This window comes from Tamandua tetradactyla, chromosome 6 (assembly GCF_023851605.1).
Source record: "Tamandua tetradactyla isolate mTamTet1 chromosome 6, mTamTet1.pri, whole genome shotgun sequence".
Taxonomy (NCBI): Eukaryota; Metazoa; Chordata; class Mammalia; order Pilosa; family Myrmecophagidae; genus Tamandua; species Tamandua tetradactyla.
In genome coordinates, this window is record NC_135332.1 from 99,066,076 (window position 1) to 99,091,880 (window position 25,805).

General features: G+C 37.2%; 1 protein-coding gene across 1 annotated transcript in view; it reads left to right on the plus strand.

Annotated features, from left to right (window-relative positions):
- The window catches only part of XKR4 (XK related 4), a 436,625-nt gene extending 420,440 nt beyond the window's left edge, over window positions 1-16,185 (plus strand). Inside the window, exons 3-4 of the mRNA XM_077163198.1 lie at window positions 6,086-9,548; window positions 15,422-16,185. Coding sequence (XP_077019313.1) covers window positions 6,086-7,032 — 947 coding nt within the window. The 3' untranslated portion in view covers window positions 7,033-9,548; window positions 15,422-16,185. The remainder of the gene's footprint in view (window positions 1-6,085; window positions 9,549-15,421) is intronic.
- Window positions 16,186-25,805: the final 9,620 nt, after the last annotated feature.

Consider the following 25,805-nt stretch of genomic DNA (forward strand, 5'->3'; position numbering starts at 1 on the left):
GAGGTGTACAATCAGTGATCCTCAGTATAATCAGAATTGTGCATTCATCACCAGAATCAATTTGAGAACATTTTCATTGCCCCCAAAAGAAAAATCAGTGTTTAGGGCTATAAATTTCTGTCTCAGTACAGCCTTTGCTGCATCCCATAAGTTCTGATATTTTGTGTTCTTGTTTTCATTCATCTCAAGATATTTATTGATTTCTCTTGCAATTCCTCTTTGATCCACTGATTGTTTTAAATGTGATCTTTAGCCTTCATATATTTGTGAATTTTCCAGTTCTCTGCATATTATTGATTTCCAGCTTCATTTCATTATGATCAGAGAAAATGCTTTGTATAATTTCAATCATTTAAAATTTTTTTAACCTGTTTTGTGATTCAACATATAATCTATCCTGGAGAATGATTCATAATCACTTGAGAAGAATGTTTATTCTGCTATTTTGGGGTATAATATTCTGTATATGTCTATTAAGTCTAGTTCATTTATCATGTTACTCAAGTTCTCTGTTTCCTTATAGCTCCTCTGTCTAGATGTTCTATCTATTGATGAGAGGGGTGTATTGAAGTCTCCAATTATTATTGTAGAAATGTCTATTTCTCTCTTCAGTTTTGCCAGTATTTGCCTCACGTATTTTATCCATTTGGTTAGGAGGATAAATATTTTTAATTATTATTTATTTTTTGTGAATTGCCAGTTTTATTAATATATAATGTCCTTCTTTGTCTCTTTTAACAGTTTTGCATTAAAAGTTTATTTGTCCAATATAAAAAATAGCTACCTCAGCTTATTTTTTGGTTACTGTTTGTATGGAATGTCTGTTCAGCCTTTCACTTCCAATCTATTTGTATCCTTGTGTCTAACATGAATTCCTTGTAGAAAGCATATTAATGGATCATACTTTTTTATCCATTCTGCCAATTTGTGTCTTTGGATTGGGGAGTTTAATCTGTTAACATTCAATGTAATTAGTGTAAAGGCAGGATGTAAACCATTTTATCCTTTGGCTTTTAAATGTTGTATCTTATTTTTTGTCCTTCTTTTTACCCTTTTCGTTACCCTTACTGAGAATTGTCACTTCTACGCTCTCCTCCAAGCCTCTCTTTCCTGTCTTTTCTTTTCAGCCTATAGAACTCCCTTTAGTATTTCTTGTTCACAAATTCTCTCAGTTTCAGATTTTGTGTGAATATTTTAAATTCTCCCTCATTTTTCAAGGATGATTTTGCTGGATAAAGAAATCTTGGCTGGCAGTTTTTCTCTTTCAGTGTCTTAAATATATCATATCTTCTCACCTCCATGGTTTCTGATGAGAAGTCAGCACTTAAGTCTTATCATGGTTCCCTTGTATGTGATGAATCACTTTTCTCTTGCTATTTTCAGAATTCTCTATATTTGGCATTTGACATTCTAATTAGTGTGTATCTTGGAGTAGGTTTGTTAGGATTTTTCTGTTTGGAATATGTTGCACATCTTGAACAAGTACATTTATGTCTTTAATAAAAATTAGGAAATATTTAGCCATTATTCCCTCAAATAGTCTTTCTGCCCTTTTTCCCTTCTCTTCTCCTTCTGGGACACCCATGACTTGTATGTTTGTGTACTTCATGTTGTAATTCAATTCCCTGAGACCCTGTTCATTTTTTCCGTTCTTTTCTCTATCTGTTCTTCTGTCTGTAAGATTTTGATTGTCCTATCTTCTAGTTCACTCATTCTTTCTTCTGCCTCTTCAAAACAACTGTTATATGCCTCTAGTATACTTTTTTTTTAATTCTGTATGGTAGGGGTCACATTTCATTCTTTTTTCCATATAAGTATCCCTTTATTGCAGCACCATTTGTTGAATTTCTGTTTGTTTGGCTTTTCATTTGTTTGCTTGCTTGCTTGTTTGAGAATCAAACCTGGATCTCCCACATGGCAGGCAAGAATCCTACCACTGAACTACCTTTGCACCCCCACCTCTAGTGTACTTTTAATCCCTTCTATTTTGTCTTCCATTCCTATAATTTCTATTGTTTCTTTTTATACTTTCAAATTTTCTTTATGCTCACAGTATCTTCTTAAAATTCTTTATCTCTTTATGCAATTTTCCTTCATCTTCTTGAATTGATTTATAAGATTGTTTAAACATCTCCAATTGGTTGTTCCAAATTCTATGTATCCTCCAACATTTTAATCTGTTCCTTTGACTGAGCTATATCTTCCAGTTTCTTAATACGCATGTAATTTTTTGGTCATGTTTAGACATCTGATTATCTTGATGTGTTTACTCTGATGGTCAGTTTCTCTCTCTTGCCTAGGGTTTTACTCTTGTTTGGCTTTGTGTTAAGGCTCTTTTTGACATGTGGTCAACTTTAGAATAGAATGTGTTTAGCTGATCCAAAAGGGCCTGTGACCCATGAAGGGAGTGCAGACCAGTTTCAAAGAGCCTTGGGGAGAAGGTCGGAAAAGATGCCAAAAAGCCTTTTTAACTTTTTCTGTTCACCAGAGCTGCATTCTTCTGGCCTGGTCAGCAGATGGAGCTTCTCAGCAAGCCTTTCCTGAAGTTCTAAGGAGAAGGGAATGTGTTTTTACAATCTTCATGGGGTGGCATTGAAACAATGGCCAAGGGGATTCAGAGCCAGAACTCAGCAATTCAAACCCATCAGAAGTCATACTCACCACTCAACCATGTCCCTATCCCCACCCCCACCTCCGTTCCTGGGTAGGAAGGTCTTCACATCCCTCTCTGTCTGCCATAATCAACCACAGACCATACCCAAGACAAGCCTTGAGGATGGGGGATGGGTACCGGCTACTGCTCTAGGTGAATTCATTCAATATTTTTGCTGCAGCTTCTCAGTCTCCCTGTACTACTCTTTCCTGGATGCTTTGCCAGGAATGTCACCCTGGTCTCTGGAGCCTCAGAACCATTGATTCAGACAGTTTCTTCCTTCCACTAAGCTGCTCTTGTGAGAGGAGTGAGTCCTGGGGCTTCCTACTCTGCCATCTTCCCTGGAAGCCTCCCTACAATGAAGTTTTCATGAATGATATGCTGTTCATTATTTTAAAAGGAAATACTGGCAGACAAATTATGTGTTTCCTGGGACTACTTGAAGAATCCCTGTATATCTATATTTTAATGGGATGGGAAAATATGTTCAATACCAGTTAGATAGTATTCCAGTCTGGAGTGCATAACTTGAGTCTAACCATGAGGCAATATCAGACATACCCAAAATGAAAAACCCATAAACAAAAAACATTCCTCTTTTTTTAAAGGGACTAGTCTCTTCAAAAATATGCCAGTGTCATAAAAGTCAAAAGAAAATATGTGGAAATATTCCAGTTTAAAAGGAAACTAACAAGCTATGACAACTAAAGGTGATACTTGACCTTAGACTCAATGTTATATTGGAAGGAAAATTTCTGTAAAGGACAATAAGTCAACTGAGAAAATGGGAACATTGATGATAGACCAGAAGAATGTTTTGTACATTTGAAATTATTTTAAAGAAAAAGTTAAAAATGACATTGCTAGCTAAAGGAGTGTTCAGAGTTTCTGTGTCCCAGCTCTGTGCCACCACACTTATACTCCAATAATAATTCATGCCTTTCTGACGGAGTCTGCCTTGGCCTTTGGAACAACATAACCAAGTTTATTTGCTTAAAGAGCAAAAGAGCTAAATATTTCATGGCAGGTGCGAATTTGTAGTAAGTGCTGAGGGACTTATTTAATTTCCAAAATGGCCCCATATTTTCAGTTCAGCCATATATTTGTCTTATAAAATTAATTGCTAAATCAAAGAAGGAGAAAACCATAATCAAGGGAACAAGGGAATTCTAATTGTCACCAAAGCAGAAAATTCATAAATTGAGTAGTCATCATGGACAAGAAATTTGCCTTTGGGAAACAACATTTTTAATTGTAAGATATAGGAAAGCCAAGCTGATAGAAATTCATGTTTCCACTACCAGAATATTGTCCACAAAATTTCCTGGAGTGTCAGCTATAGGCTGAATTACTCTTTTAGGACATGCAATAAGATGGGTGAAGATTAGAGGGGAATTTGGACAAGGCCCACTTTTCATTCTTCTAAACCTGACAAAAGATAATTTTATGATACTCTGTACTTAAAATTTACTATATTTTTACAATCTTAAATTAAATCTTCCATATTCAAATTGGCACACCAAAGCCAATTGAGCCTGATCAAAAATCCAGTCATCTTCCTGAAGGGAAGGGATTAAGCAGGGTCCCAAAGGATACTTGCCTGTTGGAAAAAAGGGGCATTCCAGGAGAGAAACAGTACTTGGTGACAGCTTAAAAAGCATAAAGAAGCTATCCAAGCAGCTCCACATTAGCAGATGATACTGATAAGGAGCAAGGAAATGAAGGGCTTCCATTCTATATCCTTTAGTCTTATGTTCCTAAACTTACAATAAATCTATTGTTCACTCAGTTATTATTTTATGATCTTGTATTTCCCACCCTCCCACCATCTTTCTTCTGTCTTCATTTCTAAAGTTTTCCTTCCTCCCTCTCTTTTCACACCTGAGTTTGTTTTATTATTGACGTAGGTGTTTCCCACTACATAGAAATTATATCAAAAATTCATTTCTTTGCAGCTCTCTAGCTGACCTAGAAATATTGCTATAACTGCCTGTGTCTTGTAGTAATGCAGTATCTTGTCCTGGCCAAAAAAAACTGAAAGTCCAAGTGTAAGGTATCCAGGTTTCCTTCTGACTTTATTGGGATTAGATATGAGAAGTAGCTGTTGGAAAGTATTTTCTTTATCACTGATTGTTTTTTGGAGTTCATGCTACTCAAGGAGGGTGTGTAAAGGTTGATGATTTTGTCTGTCAGTGTGACCCTTTTCCACAAGTCATTTTTTTAAATCAGTTTTTCAAGGAGCATAGACAATAGCTTTTCCCCATCAAAATATAAAAGAAAAGTAGCAATCCATCACAAACTCTTGACCATCAACACATCTTCTATTAGGTACAAAAGGGAGAAAAATTATATTGTGTCCTCATTATGATTACTGATAGATTAGGTGAAAAAAAAAGCCAGCTGGATTTCAAACCACATGAGACCATTCTTAGTCTTGATAAGACTCATTAAGTAAACAAACTGCAATTCAGAGTGACATGAAGTTTCAGCAATAAGGTGAAATTTCCGAAGAAAACCTCTCTCCTAGAAGAGGCCCAAGATATTTTTAACAGATCCCTGTCCATGTACTGACCACAGAGGTGAGCTTTGAGACACAGAAGTTAGAGAAAGAGTAGAGGAAAGAAACATACTTTTGGGAAACATACTTTCCAGGAGTACCAACGAAATGGGGTTTATAAAATACAGATACAAGCTGGCTGAGAAGTGATTTCAGGACAAATTTTAATTTATTAAATGATAAGACACATTTTTTCTGTTAAGGGAAAGAAAGTCTGGGACAGACATAAGGTGTGGGAAAAGCATCAAACTACCTTAGGACAAACAAGGAATCACAAGAAACCTTGCAAGGATGTCAGATTGACTCCTTTCCTCATTTCTAAGAAACTCCCTTTTGTAAATGAATTACATTTATTCTCTTTTAGAAACCACAAGGTCAACCAGCTAGCCCCTCAAGTTTTCTATGATCACTGATCCCTTTCTAACATTGATCTCCCCCAACTGAGTGGTTGTCCACTTCATAAATGAGGACACCAGTTTAGAAACACATGCCCAAGATCTTGTAGATGATAAGTGGCAAAGTTGAAACACCCCAGTTCAGTAAACTTCCAGACCACTGTTATTTCCTCACTTCCCAAAACCACCTCCTTAGTGCATCTACACCAAATGCTCAGAGCTTTAAGTCCCACACAGGTTTCAGGTTGCATTCCCATTAGCTTCATGAATGAATTCTACCTGTAGTTGGGGCCGTACGGTGGATAGATACCAGCATCCCCATTTGAGTGTTTAGTCCAACTAACCATCAAAGAAATTCAGAGCCTCTCCTGAGACCAAAACTAGCCATCCCAAGGCCCCAGCTCCACCAGCTGATTTGATCTCCCGGAGACGTCACCACATCTCACTTTTGACAGAACCTCTTCCTGTTTGCCTTTGTAGGTTTCACAGCAGCGGCTTCCCTCGTGTCTTTGGCTTGGGCCTTGGCCTCTTACCAGAAGGCCCTGCGGGACTCCCGAGACGACAAGAAGCCCATCAGCTACATGGCCGTTATCACCCAGTTCTGCTGGCACTTCTTCACCATCGCCGCCAGGGTCATCACCTTTGCCCTCTTTGCCTCGGTTTTCCAGCTGTACTTTGGGATCTTCATCGTCCTTCATTGGTGCATCATGACCTTCTGGATTGTCCACTGTGAGACCGAGTTCTGCATCACCAAATGGGAGGAGATTGTGTTCGACATGGTGGTAGGGATCATCTACATCTTCAGTTGGTTCAATGTCAAGGAAGGCAGGACCCGCTGCAGGCTCTTCATTTACTATTTCGTGATCCTTCTGGAAAACACGGTCTTGAGCGCCCTCTGGTACCTCTACAAGGCCCCCCAGATCGCGGACGCGTTTGCCATCCCTGCGCTGTGTGTGGTGTTCAGCAGCTTTTTAACGGGCATTGTTTTCATGCTGATGTATTATGCCTTCTTTCACCCCAACGGACCCAGGTTTGGGCAGTCACCAAGCTGTGCTTGTGAGGACCCCGGAGCTGCCTTCACTCTGCCTCCAGAAGTGGCCACCAGCACGCTGCGGTCCATCTCGAACAACCGCAGCGTTGCCAGCGACCGAGAACAGAAATTTGCAGAGCGGGATGGGTGCGTGCCGGTCTTTCAGGTGAGGCCGACGGCTCCATCCACCCCCTCGTCTCGTCCACCACGAATCGAGGAATCCGTGATTAAAATCGACTTGTTCAGGAATAGGTACCCAGCGTGGGAGAGACACGTGTTGGACCGAAGCCTACGAAAGGCCATTTTAGCTTTTGAGTGTTCCCCGTCTCCTCCGAGGCTGCAGTACAAAGACGACACTCTTATTCAGGAGCGGTTGGAATATGAAACCACTTTATAAAGCAGGGGGACTTGCGGGAGCCACAAGGTCTGGGCCAAGAGTTGACAGCTGGGCTGTGACGAGAATGAAACTCTGTCTCAGAGTAGGGCCACGAGCTGTAACGTTCTCAGCGCAGCAGCATCATGATTAGCTGCAAGACGGCTGCCCCTTGCCTTGCAAACCGCAGCCCCCGAGCGTCTCGGCTTCTCCACCCGAAGGAAACCACCCCAGTTTAGAACTCCTTGTGGCTCCCAACTCCTCCCACACTATCTTTCAACACGTCCGTGAAAGGGTATTATCATGATGGAAATTTTGCCTCAAACAGATAGGGTGTTCTGATGGAGTTAATGGATCTTTGCATAACAATATATTCAGTCACATACACACATACACACACGTACACACACAAAAACAACACCAGGCCTCTGTCAAAATAGCTTAGGTGGTTTTTCTGGATGCAAAGGTCTGATTCCCACAGGAACATAAAACAAAGAGAGATAATTTTTCCCTCAAGACTCCAGAAGAAAAAAAAATAGTACTGCTTAGAAAGTAATTCATATAACGTTTTCTCATCTGGAAACCAACCCCATGTGTCCAAAACCTATCCAGTGGACAGCAAATGCAAGTGTTTTCACGTCTGAAAATTGATGGGATGGTTAGTTTTCTACACCTTTCAGGATTTGTTTTTTATTTACCATTTTCAGCTGAGAACATCATTTATGACAGAAATCCTATGCAGCATATGGACGGCTTTCAACAATACCAAGGAGCTCGAGAACTTAGTGATGTAAATTAAACTGCAATCATGATTCAGTATTCAGTGGCAGGAATTGAATAAAAACACACAAAAAGGAAGTGGGGAAAAAAGGCAAGATGGGAGTCTGATTATTTAGCAGGTGCAGCTCTCATTGGAATAAGGGCAGAATGGTGTGAGGGGAAGGTTTTGTACAGGTCTGTTTCAGGACACACATTACGTGGCTCTGTGGAATGCAGGCAGGTGTGATCAGAAAACATGGCATGCCATACCTTTCTAGTGCCAAACACTATCCAACTGCAAGACTGAGATGGAAGCCTGAGGGACTGAGGACGAGTGGCAAGTGTCCCACAAAAGCAAATGCAAGAAAGAAAAGTCAAAATTTGTGTGCATAGATTTCCACCCATTCAAGTTCAGAGCAATGTGTCTTAGAGAGGCTTGGGGACACTTTTTAGTAAGTATGAGCAAACAAATGCATTGAATATGATATGAGGAAAAATATTCTTTTCTGAACTGTGATTGAAAGTTTATCATTATAATCCAGCTCAAATTTGTAATTGAATCATTTGTAAAGTTGCGCTCTTACAACAAGCTTCTGGGTTTTAAATACCTCCGTACAGCAAGTAAACGTCACCCCCCTTTCTGTTCTCGGTGTCCTCCAGTCATGGTGCTTTGCGTTGCATTAAAAGTGCCGGTCAAACTTTGATAGTATTTTTTTATAGTTGGTGCAGAGTGGAATAACTCATGGATTATTTCAATATTTTTGTAATAAAAAATATAGGCTACACATATAGGCATCATCACTTTTTTTATAGACCTGGGATTGTTTAAAATACTTTAAGATCATAATTACGTGGGATGTCAGAAACTGGTCCACAAATTCCATCAGCCTGTGTCTGCAAACTGAAAACACTGTCTCTTGCAGGATCACTTTACTTTGCGATGTTGGTGCACCCAGGAACCTGGCCAGGGGTGCTATCAGAATATCAGGTGAAGAAAGAATCAGCTTAACTAGAAAAGGGCTCGTCAAGACTGGCCAATGTTTCCCAGGAAATCAAAGATGTAAATGATTACTTTCATCCATCCATTATGACAAACCTGACCACAGTGGAAGATGTCTTAAACTTCCTTCCCTGGTTTTATTTTAACCAAACCAATATGTTAGATATTAGTCAAGTCACCAAGAAAAAAAGAAAGATAACTAGAAAGTAAGTTTAACTTAATTGTTCAGTTATTTGGACTGGCCAGTTCGCTTACACAGTAGTCACATTCTGTAATCACCACCTGTAATGAGCATGAAATGCAGAGACTGCTGTCCCCCATGACATCCATGGGAAGTGATGGGGACATGGCATAGGACATTTTTTGGCACAAAGCCCCAGAGCAATTTTAGAACAATAAACTTTTGTCAGTAGACTACTTTCTTGGTACTCCATGATTTGACGCTCCAAGCAAGATTTCCACTAAAAACTAGCAATCATTCATTCGAATATTGAAAGATTATGTAGTCACCAGTAAAGGGCCCAGGAAGATGCTCTTTTTCTCAGTTCACGATGAAAACAGCCACCCCCATTTTAGAAGGAGAAAATGATTGTCTTGGTAAATTCTTCACTTGTGTGCAGAACCATGAATTACTAACTTCGTCATTTCCAAGAAAACTTTTAACTGATGATCTTTGGAATTGAATTGCTCAATTAAACCGCACCTTTGATTCCAGAGCAAATGGCAGATTATGGTATAATAGTATCAACAAACCCCAAAGGCCCCATCGTTCTTCAATCGTGTAAGTTCTAAGTTATTTCTCCAATAGGTCAGAAACTTTACATGTTAAGACTCAAAGTGAGTACTATGTAAAGGGAAAAATGCCATACCATGTTTTGTATTGGAGGTGAGAATGGTAGTCAAGAGGGAGTAAAAAGTTTGAATTTTTTTAGTGGCTTCTCAAATACTTTAAACACTCTATTATCAGACACACCTGAAGACTATGATGTTATAGTTGATCAAAACTTTTTGTTTTAGAAATGACATCTCCACCATGTTATAAATCACAAACGTCCAAAATATTAAGAAAACAAAACAATGTGCTTAAGAGAAGTATCATGATTTAATCTCACTTGCATGATGCAGAAGGCACTGAACTGCCATCCAACTTCAGGGATAATTTTCATTATTTCTAGATGCGCAGATAACAGAGAGTTTAAAGTATGAAGATTTAAAGAGACATTGTCAACATTCAAAGGTACAAAGTTTGATTGTTGTGCTTATAGTTTAATACTTCATCAGATTTTATTTGCAATCTGTCATCAAACTGCCCAGAGAGATAAGTGGAGACTCAAAAAGGGGTGAACTTTGTTTAGCATACAAACTGGAAACGCTGAATTCTTTATGGGTGTAGCCTAAGAGCACTTGGATTCCTTTCCTGAAGGCTGGAGGTAGGATCTGTTAGTTAGTGTGGATCTTTTGCATAGGATCCTAGAATTTGCATAGGATCCTGAAATTTGCATAGGATCCTGAAATTTTCTAAAGCAAAATATTACAACATTTTTCATTTTCAAAGTGTGTTTCTAAATGAGATAATATTTAAAGATTAAATAATGTGTATATCTTAGCCATACTGAGACTATACATATTTTGAAGAAAAACAATTGCTATATAAGTTTAAAATTTGGTTTCCCAAAGTGACTGTGTCCTTTAAATTCTTTTTTTTTTTTTTACTTCATCCTACTTAATTATGTACTGTCTAGTTCAGTACCACTGGCTTTATAGACACTTAGTTATTCTTCATTTATAACGCTGTTAGCCCAGCAGATGAAATAACTTCTCTTACTGACATGGCAAATATATTAAGAATAGTAAGAAGTAGTAGCAAAAGATAAAATACAAAGATAGTGAGAAAAGTATAATGCAAGTATTTACGCTTGATTTTTAAATGTCTAATTTAGTTTGCTCTATGAATTACTGAGGTGAATGAGCATAATTGAAATTTCAATGATCGTTTTCAAAAAAATTGTGTATATGTATACGAAAGGGATAAAAGGGATAAAGTATATATTGTCCTTTAATACATTTAAATTGGTATGTTATTGACTCGTGAAATTTTAGATAAAAAGATTATTCCTATTTCTTTTCCAACTTCAATTCAGACTTGCAGTCTAAGTCTAGAAGACGTCAGCACACTTGCAGACTTCAGGTGGAAATACCTAGATATCATTTAGGGCCCCTCAGTTAGAATGAGCACTATCACTCCTTAAGGAGCTCACCTTTTAAGCGGTTGAATAGGATGATTTTGAGTTGTATCCAAGTTTCTTTCCCTACACAGATTGAATTGAGCAAAGAAAACCTTCTGGTGTCCTAAGGTTTATGTAAGGTTATACATTTGCTTTTAACTGTACCAGATGCCACTGAGTGGAAACAAGTTCTGACACAACGTTTAGACAAGGTTCCAGAGATTTTTTTTCCTAATGAACCATTTTCTAGGCTAAATATGTGTTCTCCTCCCCCACATCCTCCACACATGTTTGCCATGAGCCATTATTGTTTCTATATAAAGCCTGGATGAGTCTCCTGCATTTTTATGTTTCTAAGGAGAATTCCTTAAAGCCTTTTTAAAAATAGCTCAGACTGTCTTTCGGAAATGTAGCTTAGAGGACGTAGATGTGCTTAGAGCAAAACACAGCAAGCCCAAGGTTGTTGTTTTTGATAATTCCGGGGGTGGATGCAGATCAATCAATATTCCATGTATCATCAGCCGGCCAATGCCATTTTTGAAAAACCATCAAAATGTTTCCGCCAGTCTGTCACACCTAGAATCCCATTGTTCATGTCTCTCTCACCACCTGAAGCTCGAGCATTTTGAAATGACTGGGAAGGGCTGTTTCACTCCACACTCTCTCCCCTCTCTTGTCCTAACCTGTGTTGGGAGTGAAACGATCTTAACCTAGGGGTTGTTTGCACTCTCCTCTCTTAGGCACCTGTGAGGCAGTCAGTCAGCCCACGCCCCGTAATGGACTGAAGACTCTCTATAGCTATGTAGGTCTTGTCCAATGGCTGTCCTAAAAATGGGTCCATGGGAAGACTCTAAGTAAGTGCATGGGATAAACAGCCTCAACCATGTAATTACTCATTCTCAAGTAAAATTCGGCAGAATGTGGGTGGAATTGTATAAAAACAAAATGAGCCATTTAATTTTGCTAATTGTAGCAATTAGGCTAGCTCCAGCCCAGCCTGCTCTTCCAGCAGAAAGCCAACGAGAATAAGTGGCAAACAGCCCTTTCCCTGCAGAAATGAGGGGCTCAGAAAGTCTCCCCTGAATATTTGAGGCATATTGTTGATCCAGCATCATCTGAACCTCTTTCTCTAGACACTCAGAAGAAAAAACATCAGAATTATGTTATATTGCATGGGGATCTAGCACGGAAAGTAAAACTTAAGCCAGCCTTTTGTGGTCTATGTTTTGCCAAATAAAGGACGGCTTTTTGTCCCTGAAATATCTGATCATTTTTCAGAACTGTTTTCATAAAATACTAATATAACCCAAGTCAGAAGCAAACATACTCAAACTCAGATTTTTGCTCTGTTTATTTTTTCCTTACACTTTTTTGCAGTTCAGTTTTCCTTATTGTTAGTAAGCTCACCATGGTTTATCATGCTATGCTAAATAGCTTCATGTTTATAAACTCACATTTAATCCTCACAACCAACTATGAGTTAAGTTCAATTTACAGATGATAAAACTTAAGCTCAGAGATGTTAAGCAATTTGCCAAAAGTCACACACAGCTATGAACAAGAGGAACACAAACTTTAACAACTGCAACTCCTTTTAGAAGACCGAAGAATATTTTCCCAGCAAAATCTATTTCTGATATGGCAAGGGTGTAGAAGAAATATAATCATGGTCTAATGATGACATTTTTTTCAAAGGAAAATTCATTTAAAAGTCAAAGATTTCTTTCAAAGAAAAGTTAAATATGAAAGAGTCAATGATAAATGCAAGTCTCCAACAACTGTGACTGAGTTTTGCTTTAACTCACAGTATGCAGGTAAATATTTACTGTCTCTCTCCAAGGTCCTACTTTGCACTAAATATAGTACTAAATATAAATTAACCTTGATGGCTCTTCTCTGGTACTCTACACAGGTATGCTACTATCATCCAGTTAAGAAAACTGAAAAATAACTAAATCCTACTAATGACTTCAGCAGTCAAAAAAAAAAAAGAAAAGAAAAAGAAAAAAAGGGAGGGAGGGTAGGAGGAAGGGAGGGAGGGAGGGAGGGAATGAGGAAGGGAAGGACAGAGATAGAGATTTAAATTTTGAAGTGACATTATTTTCATATTATAAGGTAATTCTATTCTATTGCTTTAATTTTCCCCTTAATTTTGTTTAACATCTTGCAGGTCACAAAATGTAACATTTAAGAAGATTATTAAAACTTGACTTGAAACATCGTATAAGACTAAGAGCTTTATCTTAAGTTGAAATGTTAAATGCAAAGACGATTCCGAGTGATAAGGAAATATTTGTTGAAATGAGTTATAAAATAACTGATGTTTTCTTCTCCTGTTCATCTTAGATGTAGCATCTCTGAAGGTCTACAAGACAACCAGCTTATAAGAGTTCAGGCAATCTTTGTAACCAAGATTCCATGCTATACTTTTATTTATTCCTCCAGTCATTCGTTCAATACACATTAACTGGTGATTATTCCATAATCAGTATTGCCAGGCAATACAGAACTATATATAAAAGGTATTCTGCATCCAAGCAGCTTAGTTGTGTAATTAGTAGCCAATAGGAGTCTTCTGACTTCTACTCTACAACCCAACTTCTCTTTACATTGTCTATATTTAATGCTATAGTAGGGCAGTAGAGAAACCTAAGCTTTTCCAGTAATGTATTATGTAACCTCTTAATAAACAATCACCCCACCCAATGACAAACATAAGGTAATGATATAAATATAAAGAGTAATCAACCATAGATGACTGCTTATGAAAAGAAAAAGTAATATCGTTTGTTTGTATGCCCCTCAAATGCTAGATATTTTTGAATCAAGGTCACAAAGCAGTAAAAAAATGGAGATACTCTCTCAGCATCTCTGAATTGCATTTTGCAGATATTCCTAAGAACTTTTTTTCCAGAAGAAGCATGAACTAAGGGAGACTCCAGCATGTCTAATGAGTTTTCTAATCGCCTACTCTTCAGTCTTCACGAAGACATACTTCATTAGTATGTAGGGTCTCGCCATTCCCACAAGCTACTTAGGGGTAACATTTCCAGATGTAAACCTCTGTTTTTGCAACCTGAGTGACCAGATGTAAAGCCATGCTTTCAAAGCCCATGAGAGCAGCCCTGTGCTGCAACATGTTTCAAGAGTTGGGACAGCTAGACCTACCCCAATGTGAGGATTTGTGCTGATATTATATCCAGTTCAAGTGTTTACTGCAACATGGCACAGATTGACTATCTTTCCATTGATGTAAGGAGCATGCACTTTATAGCTAACTATTCCATGATAGAACTAATTTTCTCTAAGTGAAATAACTCCAATCAGGGAATTTATAAACCCTTAGGTCCTCTATGGAGTCAAAGGAAAGAGAGAAGAAAGCATATTAATTTTTATGGGCACAGAATAATTCCAAGAATTCCTTGGTGATCCCCATTAAGCATCAATAAAATGTTGACCTAATAATGTTGGCTAGAGTTACCCCACTTTTAACACATTCATGACCACATTTGCTGCTGTTTTAGCCATTGCACCAGACAAGAAGCAGCCTTGTAACTGCTGACATGATGTCTGCAGAGCAAACATCATGTTAATGAAACAAATCAACATCAAAACGAATTGATCAAATTGATAAGCAAATCTTACCAGCTGGGTACCAACAAAAAATTGTCTCCTGTGCTATTACTGAAGCCTGTCACCTACTCTGTAATTAGAATTGCAGACAACATAAGGTTTCGTGTTTTTATTATACTTCCATCTACCAAATTAAGTTAGTCTCCCTCTCTCACTCTCTGTAAGGTTTGATTTGCATTAAAATGGAATTCATCAGAATCTTACTTCATTTAGTGCTACAAATACCAACAAGTGGAGAGACTGTATTTAAGTTCATTTAACTTAACTATTTTGATTATGAACCAGTAGAACAGGTCTTAATTAAGACTGGCATGTCAAGCCTTTGTGAGTCTGAAAAGTGGGTACTGTTGCCCAAATGTGGTGGCCGCTGCTGAATTCACTCAGCAATTAACCTTTGACCTGTTGTTTTCCATCAAGCCCTTTGTGATTTCTTATTTTCTTCAAACTGGGGGCAACAACAGACAGACATGTAGCCAAAGGAGACCTTTCAGCCAAAGAATTCTCATTTCATATACTTTTTCCCAAAAAACTAAAATATGGAAGAGCTTCCCTGATTAATCTTTCTAATATATTGTGTATACAAAAAGAAATAGATCTCTGAAGTAGGCTTTGAAAGGCTGGGTGGGAAACATTTTCCTTGATCTGAATCAGAGGCTTGGTAATCTGTGAAAAGCAATAAACTTCTACTGCCGGGACAAAGAGGAAGGGTGGCGAGCCCATCACACTCAGAATTACAGCCTCAATTGTCACAGAGCTGTTGATTGCTGATGCTATTGATTCCCTTCTTTTCTTACAGAAACATCTTGGAACTTGTCAAGCTTTATTGGAGGTAATTTGCAGTTAATTAATTCAACAGACACTTTGATCTTGCAAATTCATGACTTGTAATATTGTAATCAAGCTACTGCAAGAAAACATTCATCAATTAGTGGAAAAAGGAGCACCTCGTTGGATGTAGTGCCCTGATGTGCCCAGGCCTGGAGAAAAGACCTCTGGGAAGTCCAGGAGTAATGAATTCATACTACATGGGTCCTCATCACTCATGCTATGAATATTTACCTGCTTCATTTGGCTTTGCCAGTAAGCATTGCTTTGGAACAACAACAACAACAAAAAAAAAAAGTAGATGGATTCCTGAGGGATGCATAGCACAGAGTACGGATAGTGGTGGGTCATGGAGACTTGTTTTAAGTGGATTCAAATCCATGTGTTTCAATGAAAAAAACATGTAAAGACTGTCATCTGTTTAATGGCCGACCAGTCTGAGTGTAGTTGCTGCCCTTACTTCATTTCTTCAGGGCACCATTGTCAGCATTGTAATTGCCCATTTGTAAAAACTGAATTTATAGTTCAATGTTGGAGGTAAAATCTGCATGGATGTAGCTTTTGAATAATTTGATTCTTGACTTCCTAGGTGATGACATTCCCAGTTCCACACTGAGCTGCAGTTGTATGTGGAATCAGCTGGCATGTTGCTGCTCGGACCCTCCAAACCTTAGTTAAGAGCTGTGACATTCTTAAGGCCAAAATTGTTACAAAAAAGAAGACAGTCTCATAAGAGCTCTGACATCACCAGTCTGACATGCTTAAGGCTGAAATTGTTACTAAAAAGTAGACAGTCTCATAATTTAAAATCACGGTTGTGTCCCACTTGCCCAAAAAAGAAAGACTGGGCTATAAGGGAAGAATGGAGCTACACCAAATCACAGATTTGAGTATGCAGGAGTCAGATATCCAAATGTGCTTATAAAGCTTTCTTTGTAATCTTCTGGTGTAACAATGATAGGAGTCAACCCTAGGCGAATGAATGAATATTGTCCAATCTATCCAGTGAGCCATCTAAAAAAAAGAAAGAGAGAAAAAAGAAAGCAGGTATCATTTTTCATGTTTTAAAGATGCTTCTTCTGCATCTCGGTGCAGTCTCAGTGGTTATCTCCAAGATGTACCAAGAACTCCCTCACTCCTGAACCATATTCCCAGTTACAGGCCCCAGAATCACACTGCAACCCCTATTCTTCCAAGTCACTGTTCAGATCTAGCCCTTGGCATAAGCACTGAAATCCAGTGGTGGAAAATGGCCTGCTGCCACGTGAGTTATTTTGCATTTCAAGACAATGGAAGCTAACAAGTTGTAGAAAATCTTAATTTCCTGAGCCCCAAAAGTAAAACAGGCACAAAGATACTATGTAATGTAAGGTTAGTTGGTTGACTGTGGTGTCATAGGAGCAATAAATAGTCCTCTTAAATAAGGCCAATGAACAAGAGAAGAAGTCTGTTAGTGGCTGGTCAGGAAATTTGCCCTTTAACAAAGCAGAGATTCAGGGTAGCCACTGCCACTCCACACCTAGGACAATAGATATGTCTACTTACAAGGGACCAACATATGACTAAAATGGAAAGGAGATGTCCATGGTCTCATGTCTGAGACCAACTCTGTTCTTAAGGGAACACACTCTAATGATAGTTCTCCTTGGTCATTGGCCCCTATGCTGCTAGCTAGCGCTGCATGCTAAGAGCTCCAGGTGGATGATAAGATGAAATATTTTAAGTTATTATATGTAACTCTTGTTTGTAGAACATGAAATATTTAGTTTTCCCTTGTTTTAGCAGCAATGAAATTCAGGGTTACCATGGCCTTACACATCATCCCATTGTAAATATATCATGACCCTTGTGTGCAAATTCACTAAGCCAGGTTTACAAGTATTAGCTGAGTCTTTTAAATGTATTTTGGGTCTTGATTCTGCCAATCACCTCGTCTGTGTATGTATCCCCAAGTTGGAGAAATAATTCTTGTGAGAATGATCTTCAGAATAATGGGAAAAATGGACAGTTAGGCATTGTTTTCAATGCAGACAAAAATACCTGGACTATTGATAGGCTAAAGCTTTGATCTTTTTCCTCATGACTCCATTTCTTTTCTTTTGGGGGTTTTCAACATCTGAATTTTCCAGATGATGGATGAACTGTCTTCACTAAACCAAAGTAGACACTATAGCATTGTTTAAAAAAAATGAAGACTATCCCACATGGAAGCAAATATCCCAGTGAAAAGAGAAAAAATAGATCACTCAAGTTGTAAATTTGGTTTCTGTGATACCAAAAAAACTAGATGTTTGGAAAAACCCCAGATGTTTGAATCATAGTTTTTCACCTGGTTGTCTGGCATTGTCTATATAGAAACTGCTCAGGTGTTGTAGGTAATGGAATTTCACTTTTTGTGCAGTAATGTATTGCTGATAGTATTTTGTTGCTAGGGGATCTTTGTCGTGCAAAGAGAAATAATCTTGCAGAGCAAATGCTATTTGATTTTTATTTACTTTTGGCAAATACATAAACAGAAGAGGTGTGGGTTGCTGTCGTGGATGGACAGGGCTGTACTAACTACAGGTCTCTCGCCCAGTGAGTTTCTGAGAAACCTGTCATTTGGTCCCTTCCTTGATATACCTGTTCATTCAGCACTTTGCCATCTTTTATAATTTCATATTTGCCCCTCTGCTCTCCATATAACCTAAACATTCACAAAGTCAACTTGACTGCATTGTTTAAAAACTACAAATGTGTTAAGTGTTTATTATTCAGATACAAGTCTTCATTTTGAACATTTCTTATTGTATGTTTTAATCCCAAAAGTGGCTTAGACTCCTTGATGCAATTATTTCATGATGAATTTTATGGTGTCAATAGAGGTGAAGACATTTCCCCCAAATTAAACAAAAAAAATTTTTTTATTTGGTTTGAGTTGTTGATGTCGTTGCTGGATTGACAAGCACTAATTGGTTATCACAGATTGAGGTATTAGTGCTTTCTTTGCGGTCATTTTTAGAATGCCTGAGGTAGAAAGAAAAAGATAATGCCAAAATTTACCTTCCATGAGAGAAGTTTGAGATGTTCATACCAATTCTTCTATTTGTAATTATTTGGGGGCATTTCCTCCCTGTAGCACTAGGAGATTGATCTTGTGTGTTCTGATGTGGCTCTGGATTGGCAAATATACACATTTCTTCAAATTGTATGTTTACTTCATTTACTGTTCTGAAACTTGGCAAAAAAAAAGAGAAAATATAGGCAAGCTATTCAGACCAATTTCCTTTAAGAGTTCTTGTGTTGCAGAATTTTCTTTGGGGCATTTATTATAAGCAGGCATACAAAGCATTGAAAGGTATTCAGGCTATGCAAAGATCATGAGGAGATTTGCAGAGAAAATCTAAATGTTTTGTAGGTACTTAGGTACTGTTTTGATTGTGTCAAATACTATATTCAGTGCCAGGTTAGAAGAACTTCAAGAGTGGGCAATCTCTTTTCTTGGGCAACATTTTCTTGTTGGGCCCCTCTTCCCACCAGGCGCAAAAGTTCCCCTGAAATCAAGTGGATGCTCTACCTTGTGCACAGGGGCCCCAGCAACTGCAGTTGCATTCCTCTGTACTGGTTGTGTTTTGAAAATGCCAGCTCAGTGGGCAGGCCCAGGTTGCTATTCACACACCTTTAAAGCCTTCAGAATATGTGAGCTTTGACTCGCACTCCAACACCAGGTCTGAATACCAATCCAGTTTGGTGTTGCTTATCTTTTCCCCTGAAATTTTTACTTCACTAAACTCTTTTCTAAATCTTTTTTACCTCCGTATTTCAGACAAGATTTTTAGTTGAATATTTAGTTGAAGTGGCAACAAAGAGGTGACAATCAATTGGCAACTACTAAGACATTAGAAATTTCCTTTTTAATTCTCTTTGATTGTGTAATAATTAAATGGAATTTATGGCTTAATAAAAAAAAAATCCCTGTGTTGGATACACTGACTGTTTTAAATATAATTAAATATATCCTTTGAAACAATATCCTTTTACATTATAGAACATATTCCTTTCTTATTGCAAGGGCTGAGGAGGCTTGAGCCATGGAGCCAAGCTTGGGAAGTGGGAGCCTGAGCGTCCTGAATCCAATCCCTGGTCAGAAGCTTACCCTCTGCCTCATCTTCCCCATATGTAACAGAGATTTATTTACCTACCTCACAGGGGTGTGGAGAAGATTAGTTAAAGTTCATGAAATGCTTTGACATCAAAAAGCACGTGATAACTAGTATTAACACAAGTGAGAACTGCAGGTGTCATGGGGGTATGGGCTACAGCAGGAGAGTGGGGTTGTCTCAGTAACATGACAGCAATAACTCACCAAACATAGAACACAGTTATTCTTGACCACTTAATCAATGTAGGATTTCTCCTTCCAAGGTCTATGTAGAATTTTTTCATAATTACCAGCTTTTTAATGAGAAAATTAACTTGTTTTATATAGACACTGAGAAGCTTTGAAAGGAGTGACAATTTTTCTCTTAGCAAACTGAAATTTACTAAACAATTATTAAGTGTATCCAGACAACTTGATCTTCTCTGATGCCTAAGGAACCTGCATACCTGATCCCGATCTATGTTCTCCAGAATGCATGCATGATACCTGAGTTCAGTCCTAATAATTGTCAAGGCGTGTCTGAAATCCACTATCAGGGTAAAATCTTTTTAAACAATATTATTCAGATTAGATTAGATGTTATTTGCATTGAGATTCCTTTTCATCCCTAAGATGACACATCTCTCCCTTTAGAATCCAATAAGAGAATTGAAAAGATTTATTTCTGCCTGGAACCCTGCATGTATTAAGTTTCATATGATAAATACATTTTAAATATTCAGAGATGTGTTTACAGAGGACTTCTGCTATAAACATCTGCTATATACAGATGTACAGATATACTTACCTGTGCACAAATGTCCATTCTAATAAAGGATAAAGGAAATAGTAAGGAAATAACTGCATAAACTATCCTGACGACTTACTCCCAAAGTAAAATATTTAATCCCTTGATAAGAGCTATTGCTAAAGAACATGATTTAAGGTCATAAATGTCTGCAATTTTTGAGCCGTGGGAGCAATATTACTAAAGCAGGAATACATCTGTGAAACCCTACTGCCAATGTAGAGAATGTTTTAATAATGTGATTTTATGAGGTTAAGTTGTTGTATGTAAATGTTTTGTTGTGCCCATATTTAATAATTATGTTCTTTGGCAAGGAATTTGCATGCTCTTAAAAATATGAACTAGGGCTTCAGAAAGTTTATTGATAAGTGAGTTTAAAATCATGTTGTGCCTGAAGCTGACATATTATACGCATTCAAAATAATCTCTTCTGATTTCTTAAGTCACGTTGACAGTGATATATCAAAGCCTTAAGATTTCATTTTTGTTAAGCATTTCATTTCTAATGCATGGTGTTATGCTTTCTGAAAGTATAAATTTAACCTGGGCAATTGTCTGATCCATAAAAAAAAATTGTCACTGCCACACCAGAATTAAGATTAAGTATAATTTTACAGACTAAAAATATGAGTATAGTAAGTGAGTCACAAAATAATTTGGACTTCTAAGTCTCTTTTAAATTTTTCCAATTTCTAGCATCAGTACTTTTTTCAACCAAAAGTGTGGCAGAATATCCTTATAACTCTGAAGGGAAATATCCATGTCTTTCCTTTGTTTTTGCACAAGAAATCTGAAGTTGACTCTAAGAACTGGATTCAGATGACTAGAAATAAAAAGTATGGCAGCTTTTCTTATAGATTGGGCAGGATGAGAGGTCAGTAGAGAAAATGCTTTTGTTGTAGAGGTATAAAATAGAATTTTAAAATGTTAGAGATGGAAAATTCTTTGAAGTAAAAAATTTCAGATTCTCTATTTAACACATGGAAAGGCAAGTAGACAACAAATTATTTGCTGTAAGTTTTACACCTAAATACTGAGAGAAAGGAGATTTGAATCCCACCCCCATCTCCATTCAACTAGATCTTCATCCCTCTTTATTTCAAAACTTTCTAGACCAGTTGTAGTTCTCCTGAGCCCTCCCTGAGGACCAAACTCGTCCAAAAATAAGACTGTTTTAGAAAAATTGTTTTTTGTAAAGGTATATGTGATTATTCCATTGTAGACCAGTCATTATGCAAATGTTACCTATGGGATGCTTTTTTCAATGCTAAGTTGTCCATTTTCATGGCTATTTTCAATTATCATTTTATCCAATAAACAAATTGCAGGAAACACAGATTGAAGAAAATCCTCTTCTCAAAAGGAATGCCCTCCACCTTATTTATATGCATGCATATCCCTGGCACATTATACCACAAAATTCCTTTCTTATCTACATGGTATGAGATACCTGAGAGAATGGATCTCTTGTTAACTGCTCCTGGAAAGTTCCCACTGAAGTCTTTTTTTAAAAAAAGGACTATAGTTACCTTATGGAGGAATCTTGCCTCTACTGAATTGCTTCTGCATTTCTTCTCTGTAACCAGACAGCTCAGTAGCCAAGAGTATCTCTGGTGCAGGATAATATTCAAGAGTAAGGATGCAAATTATGTTTTTCCCATTCTCAGAACAAAGGGGGCAACTATGAGCCAAAGGCGACCCCTCTTTGAAACCAAATAGAACATTAAATTTAGGGCTAAGACAAAAATGTTGTTAAAATGAGTTTATGCTTTCGATTGTTTTCTCAGTTACTTTTTTTTTTTACATTTTACATTGAAAGTTTATAGTAATGATCATTTCTGCCATTCTGTGTGATAACCTCAATGCAGAAATGGTGAAAGTAGGAGTTACAAACAAGTTCACTGGGGAATGCAGAGCTCATCTGTACTGAAATCTACCAAGCAAACATAAAACAGTACCACCACCATTGATATTCTAGTTGGATTTCAAACATCGAAGAGAAAAATCAAAGCATTTTGCTCAGCATTAAACCATTGCACAACATAGCCCTGATTCCAAATAGCTAGGGTTTTTTACTACTGGTGTTTTTTCTTCATTCTCTGGTTCTTTTAAGTAAATAAGTTTCACATCTAACTACCTCAGCTACTGTTGTTTTATTTAGAAACATGAAATCGTGCACTTTGTAGTCAACAAGTTTCTTGTTCAAAATTCCAAAAGGAGACTTCGTGCAAAGCAATTTTCCACAATTCGTCTGTGACATTCAGCCACCCAACCTCAGCAGGTTGGACTTCATTTGTTTTTGGTTTTTTTTTTTGCTTGTTTCAAAGTTCGGTTTGGCGTCACATCCTCATTTCCACTCAACGCCAAGAGAAGCTGCTTTAGATTTGCTTAATTTGCCTTAAACATTTTGTGCTCCTTTCCCTACTCAACCCCTCCTCCCCTTTTCTTTTATCTATCCCTGAAAAGAAAATGTAACAGGTGGCAGATGAACATCAGACCGAAGAGAATGGGACCGATAATTTCACGGTTTGCATTACATCCTGATTGTGCTAAATTGCCCGTTACTGTGCTTCGACTCTCACAGAAATAAGGTCTGGGAGACCCCCTGTGTGTATTTAGGGAATGGTATAGAAATTCCCCTGAGTTCGAGCCCAGTGCCTGGCCCAGAATGATAACCTCGGCTGTTCCTGTGCTTTTTACTTTGTAAACCCTGTACAAATGTATTTGGAATTTTATTTGAAATGAAGAATTAAACTAGCTATTAAATCCTTTCCTGCCTGTAAATATATATATTCAAATTCCATGTATCCAAACATTCCTTTAGCGTTAGGATTGTAAGAGTGTCTTTATTGGCTGGCGGCCACTGTCCCAGGCAGGGGTCCCACATGCTCTAGGTCAAAGCACAGTGTGTGGAGTATCTGATGTTCTACAGTACCATAGTTTTTTTGGTCTGTTAAGTAAGTTGCAATTTGTGATGAAATGAAGTGGAAAGTAGTGCTTCATTATGAACAAATTTCCTCGGTTACATGATATTTCTTGTAAAACTAAAAAAAAAAAAAAAAAAAAAAAAAGGAAAGAAAACTTGAAATTTTATATATTTGGATTTTGTAGACTTTTTTTTTTTATTTTATTGCAACACAAGGTACCAAAATCATTAAATAAAGTACACTGTGGTCATTTTAACAGAAGTCTCATTTTGTGATTCTTTCTAAGTCAAGGAGGAGAGTAAGACATCATCAAGCCAAAAATGGGAAGTTAGGAAGAGAAGGCCATTATTCACAGGCATAGTCTCAAAATGATGTGATGAAAATCTAAAAATAAATGAAATTGAGTTCTGTCAAATTTGAAATAAATTGAAAATTGTGACATCAAGTTTGAGGATATGTTTCATTTTCATATATTTTACTTCTGAGAAGTGCTAGGGAATGTTTTTCTAGAAACACTATGAAATCAAAGACATTTTTCAGATCAAAAAGAGGCTTAAGCATCCAAATAAATTGTTTTAATTGTAGTAAAAGGAAAAGTTGTCAATGAACAAAAGTCTTTTTTAAAATGATGATGTGTCCAAGTGCCGGTTGTTTCTACAAAATTAGGTCTTATATTTTATGTCATTGTTTTCCCTAAAATATTGTAGTTACTTTGCTTTAAAGAAATTTCACATTTTCTGTAACATTGGTAGGATTTTGCTGATTAAAAAGAAAACCTTTATGCATAAAATTTTTAAAGGGCACCGTGGTTTAAGATCTGATTTACTACATATGTAGAAGCTGTTATGGATAGGAAGTAGATGCAGGTAAAAGAAACTCATTTAAAAGGAACTAAAAAAAATGAAAATAAATTTCAAGAATCCACCTCTTTTTTCTTTGAGCAATTTATTAAGGTTTTTTTTTCATGATCATAATAGTAACACATGCTAAATGTAAAATAACTTGAAACCCACCATTTTGCTTCTTTCTGATGATTTTGGAACTGTTTATATTTTTTTACTCTCCTCACTTAAAAAACTTTTTAAAAATCACAGCCATTAATCATGCATGGCACTTGTGATATAAATATGAATAAAACAGAGTTTTCTTCTTAAAGAATGCAGTTTAGTAGGGAAAGGAGTCCAGATACACTAATATTTATATTATTTGGTGCTAAAGCCAATATGAAAATTACTAAGCACATGAGCAATTACTTTAAAGAAGAACTGCAAATGACCAAAAAACAACTGAAAAAAAATTGAACCTCACTAGATTGGACAAATATTTGAAAATGTTTATACAGATACATGTACAATAAGAAAAACTGGAAATAAATTACAAACAAATAGGAAATTAAATAAACTGTAGTACTTTAAAGGTATCATTGAATTAAATAGCAATATTGTTAAAACGTCTGTTTTGAAAGTAAAGAACCAAAGAAACACGTTTCAATAAACTATAAGCAAAAACATAGGAAAATAGTAACATCCAAGGCAAATAATGATCAATTAGAGCAAAGGATATTGAAAGGAAAGAGAATTGGCTCTAGCTGACTATGCAGCCATCTGAGAATTGTCTTGTCTGACACACCAGTTGATCAGTAAGGATGAAATTGGCCACAGTGCCAGGTGTGAATTGAATTTATTTGACAGATTTTTGAAAAAGAGGTAACCATGTAGGGGGGCAATTGAAAGCTCCTCTGAAGGATTCAGACCTAGTAATTGGTTTAAAAGAAATGAGGGGTAAGGAGAGACCTTAGGAAAAGGCAGAGTTTTTCAGAAGATCAAAGTTACCGTACAATAGAGAGGAGGGGATGAGAAATACCATCTTGGTCACACACGCAGGAAACCAGGACGGTTTAAGGAATCTTGCAAATAAAATATGTGTGTTTATTCACTGGTGTCAAAAGAATAACATGACTTACCATAAGCCAGAGGGCTCCGGTTAATTAATATGAGACTTTAAAGGCAAGAATCATCTAAATGATGTGATGGTCAGTCCTGTCTTTAAAATCCTCCCAGCCAGTTTCAGGCAATTCTCTTTCACTTTCTCTATAGAGGACTGAAAGCCTCGCCTCAGCCCAGCTCTTCACACAATAGATGATGCTGCCCCCTTTCTGTCTCAAAGACAACACAATGTACATGAACTCCGGTGGCATTCTCACCCTCCAACTAAAAATCGAAATCTGTGTTTACAATCATCTCTGTCACTGTTACAGACAAAGCCTTTCCTATATTTTCCCCAAAGACTTAAATTTCCATCCACGTTTTTTTTCTATTTAGAAAGTTGTGAGTTTACAGAAAAATTATGCATGAAATACAGAGTTCCCCTATACCACCCTTTTATTAATACCTGACATTAGTTTGGTACATTTGTTTCCATTCATAAAAGAATATTTTTTATAATTGTGCAATTAATTATAGTCCATTTACAATAGGGCTCACTGTTTGTGTTGTAAGTC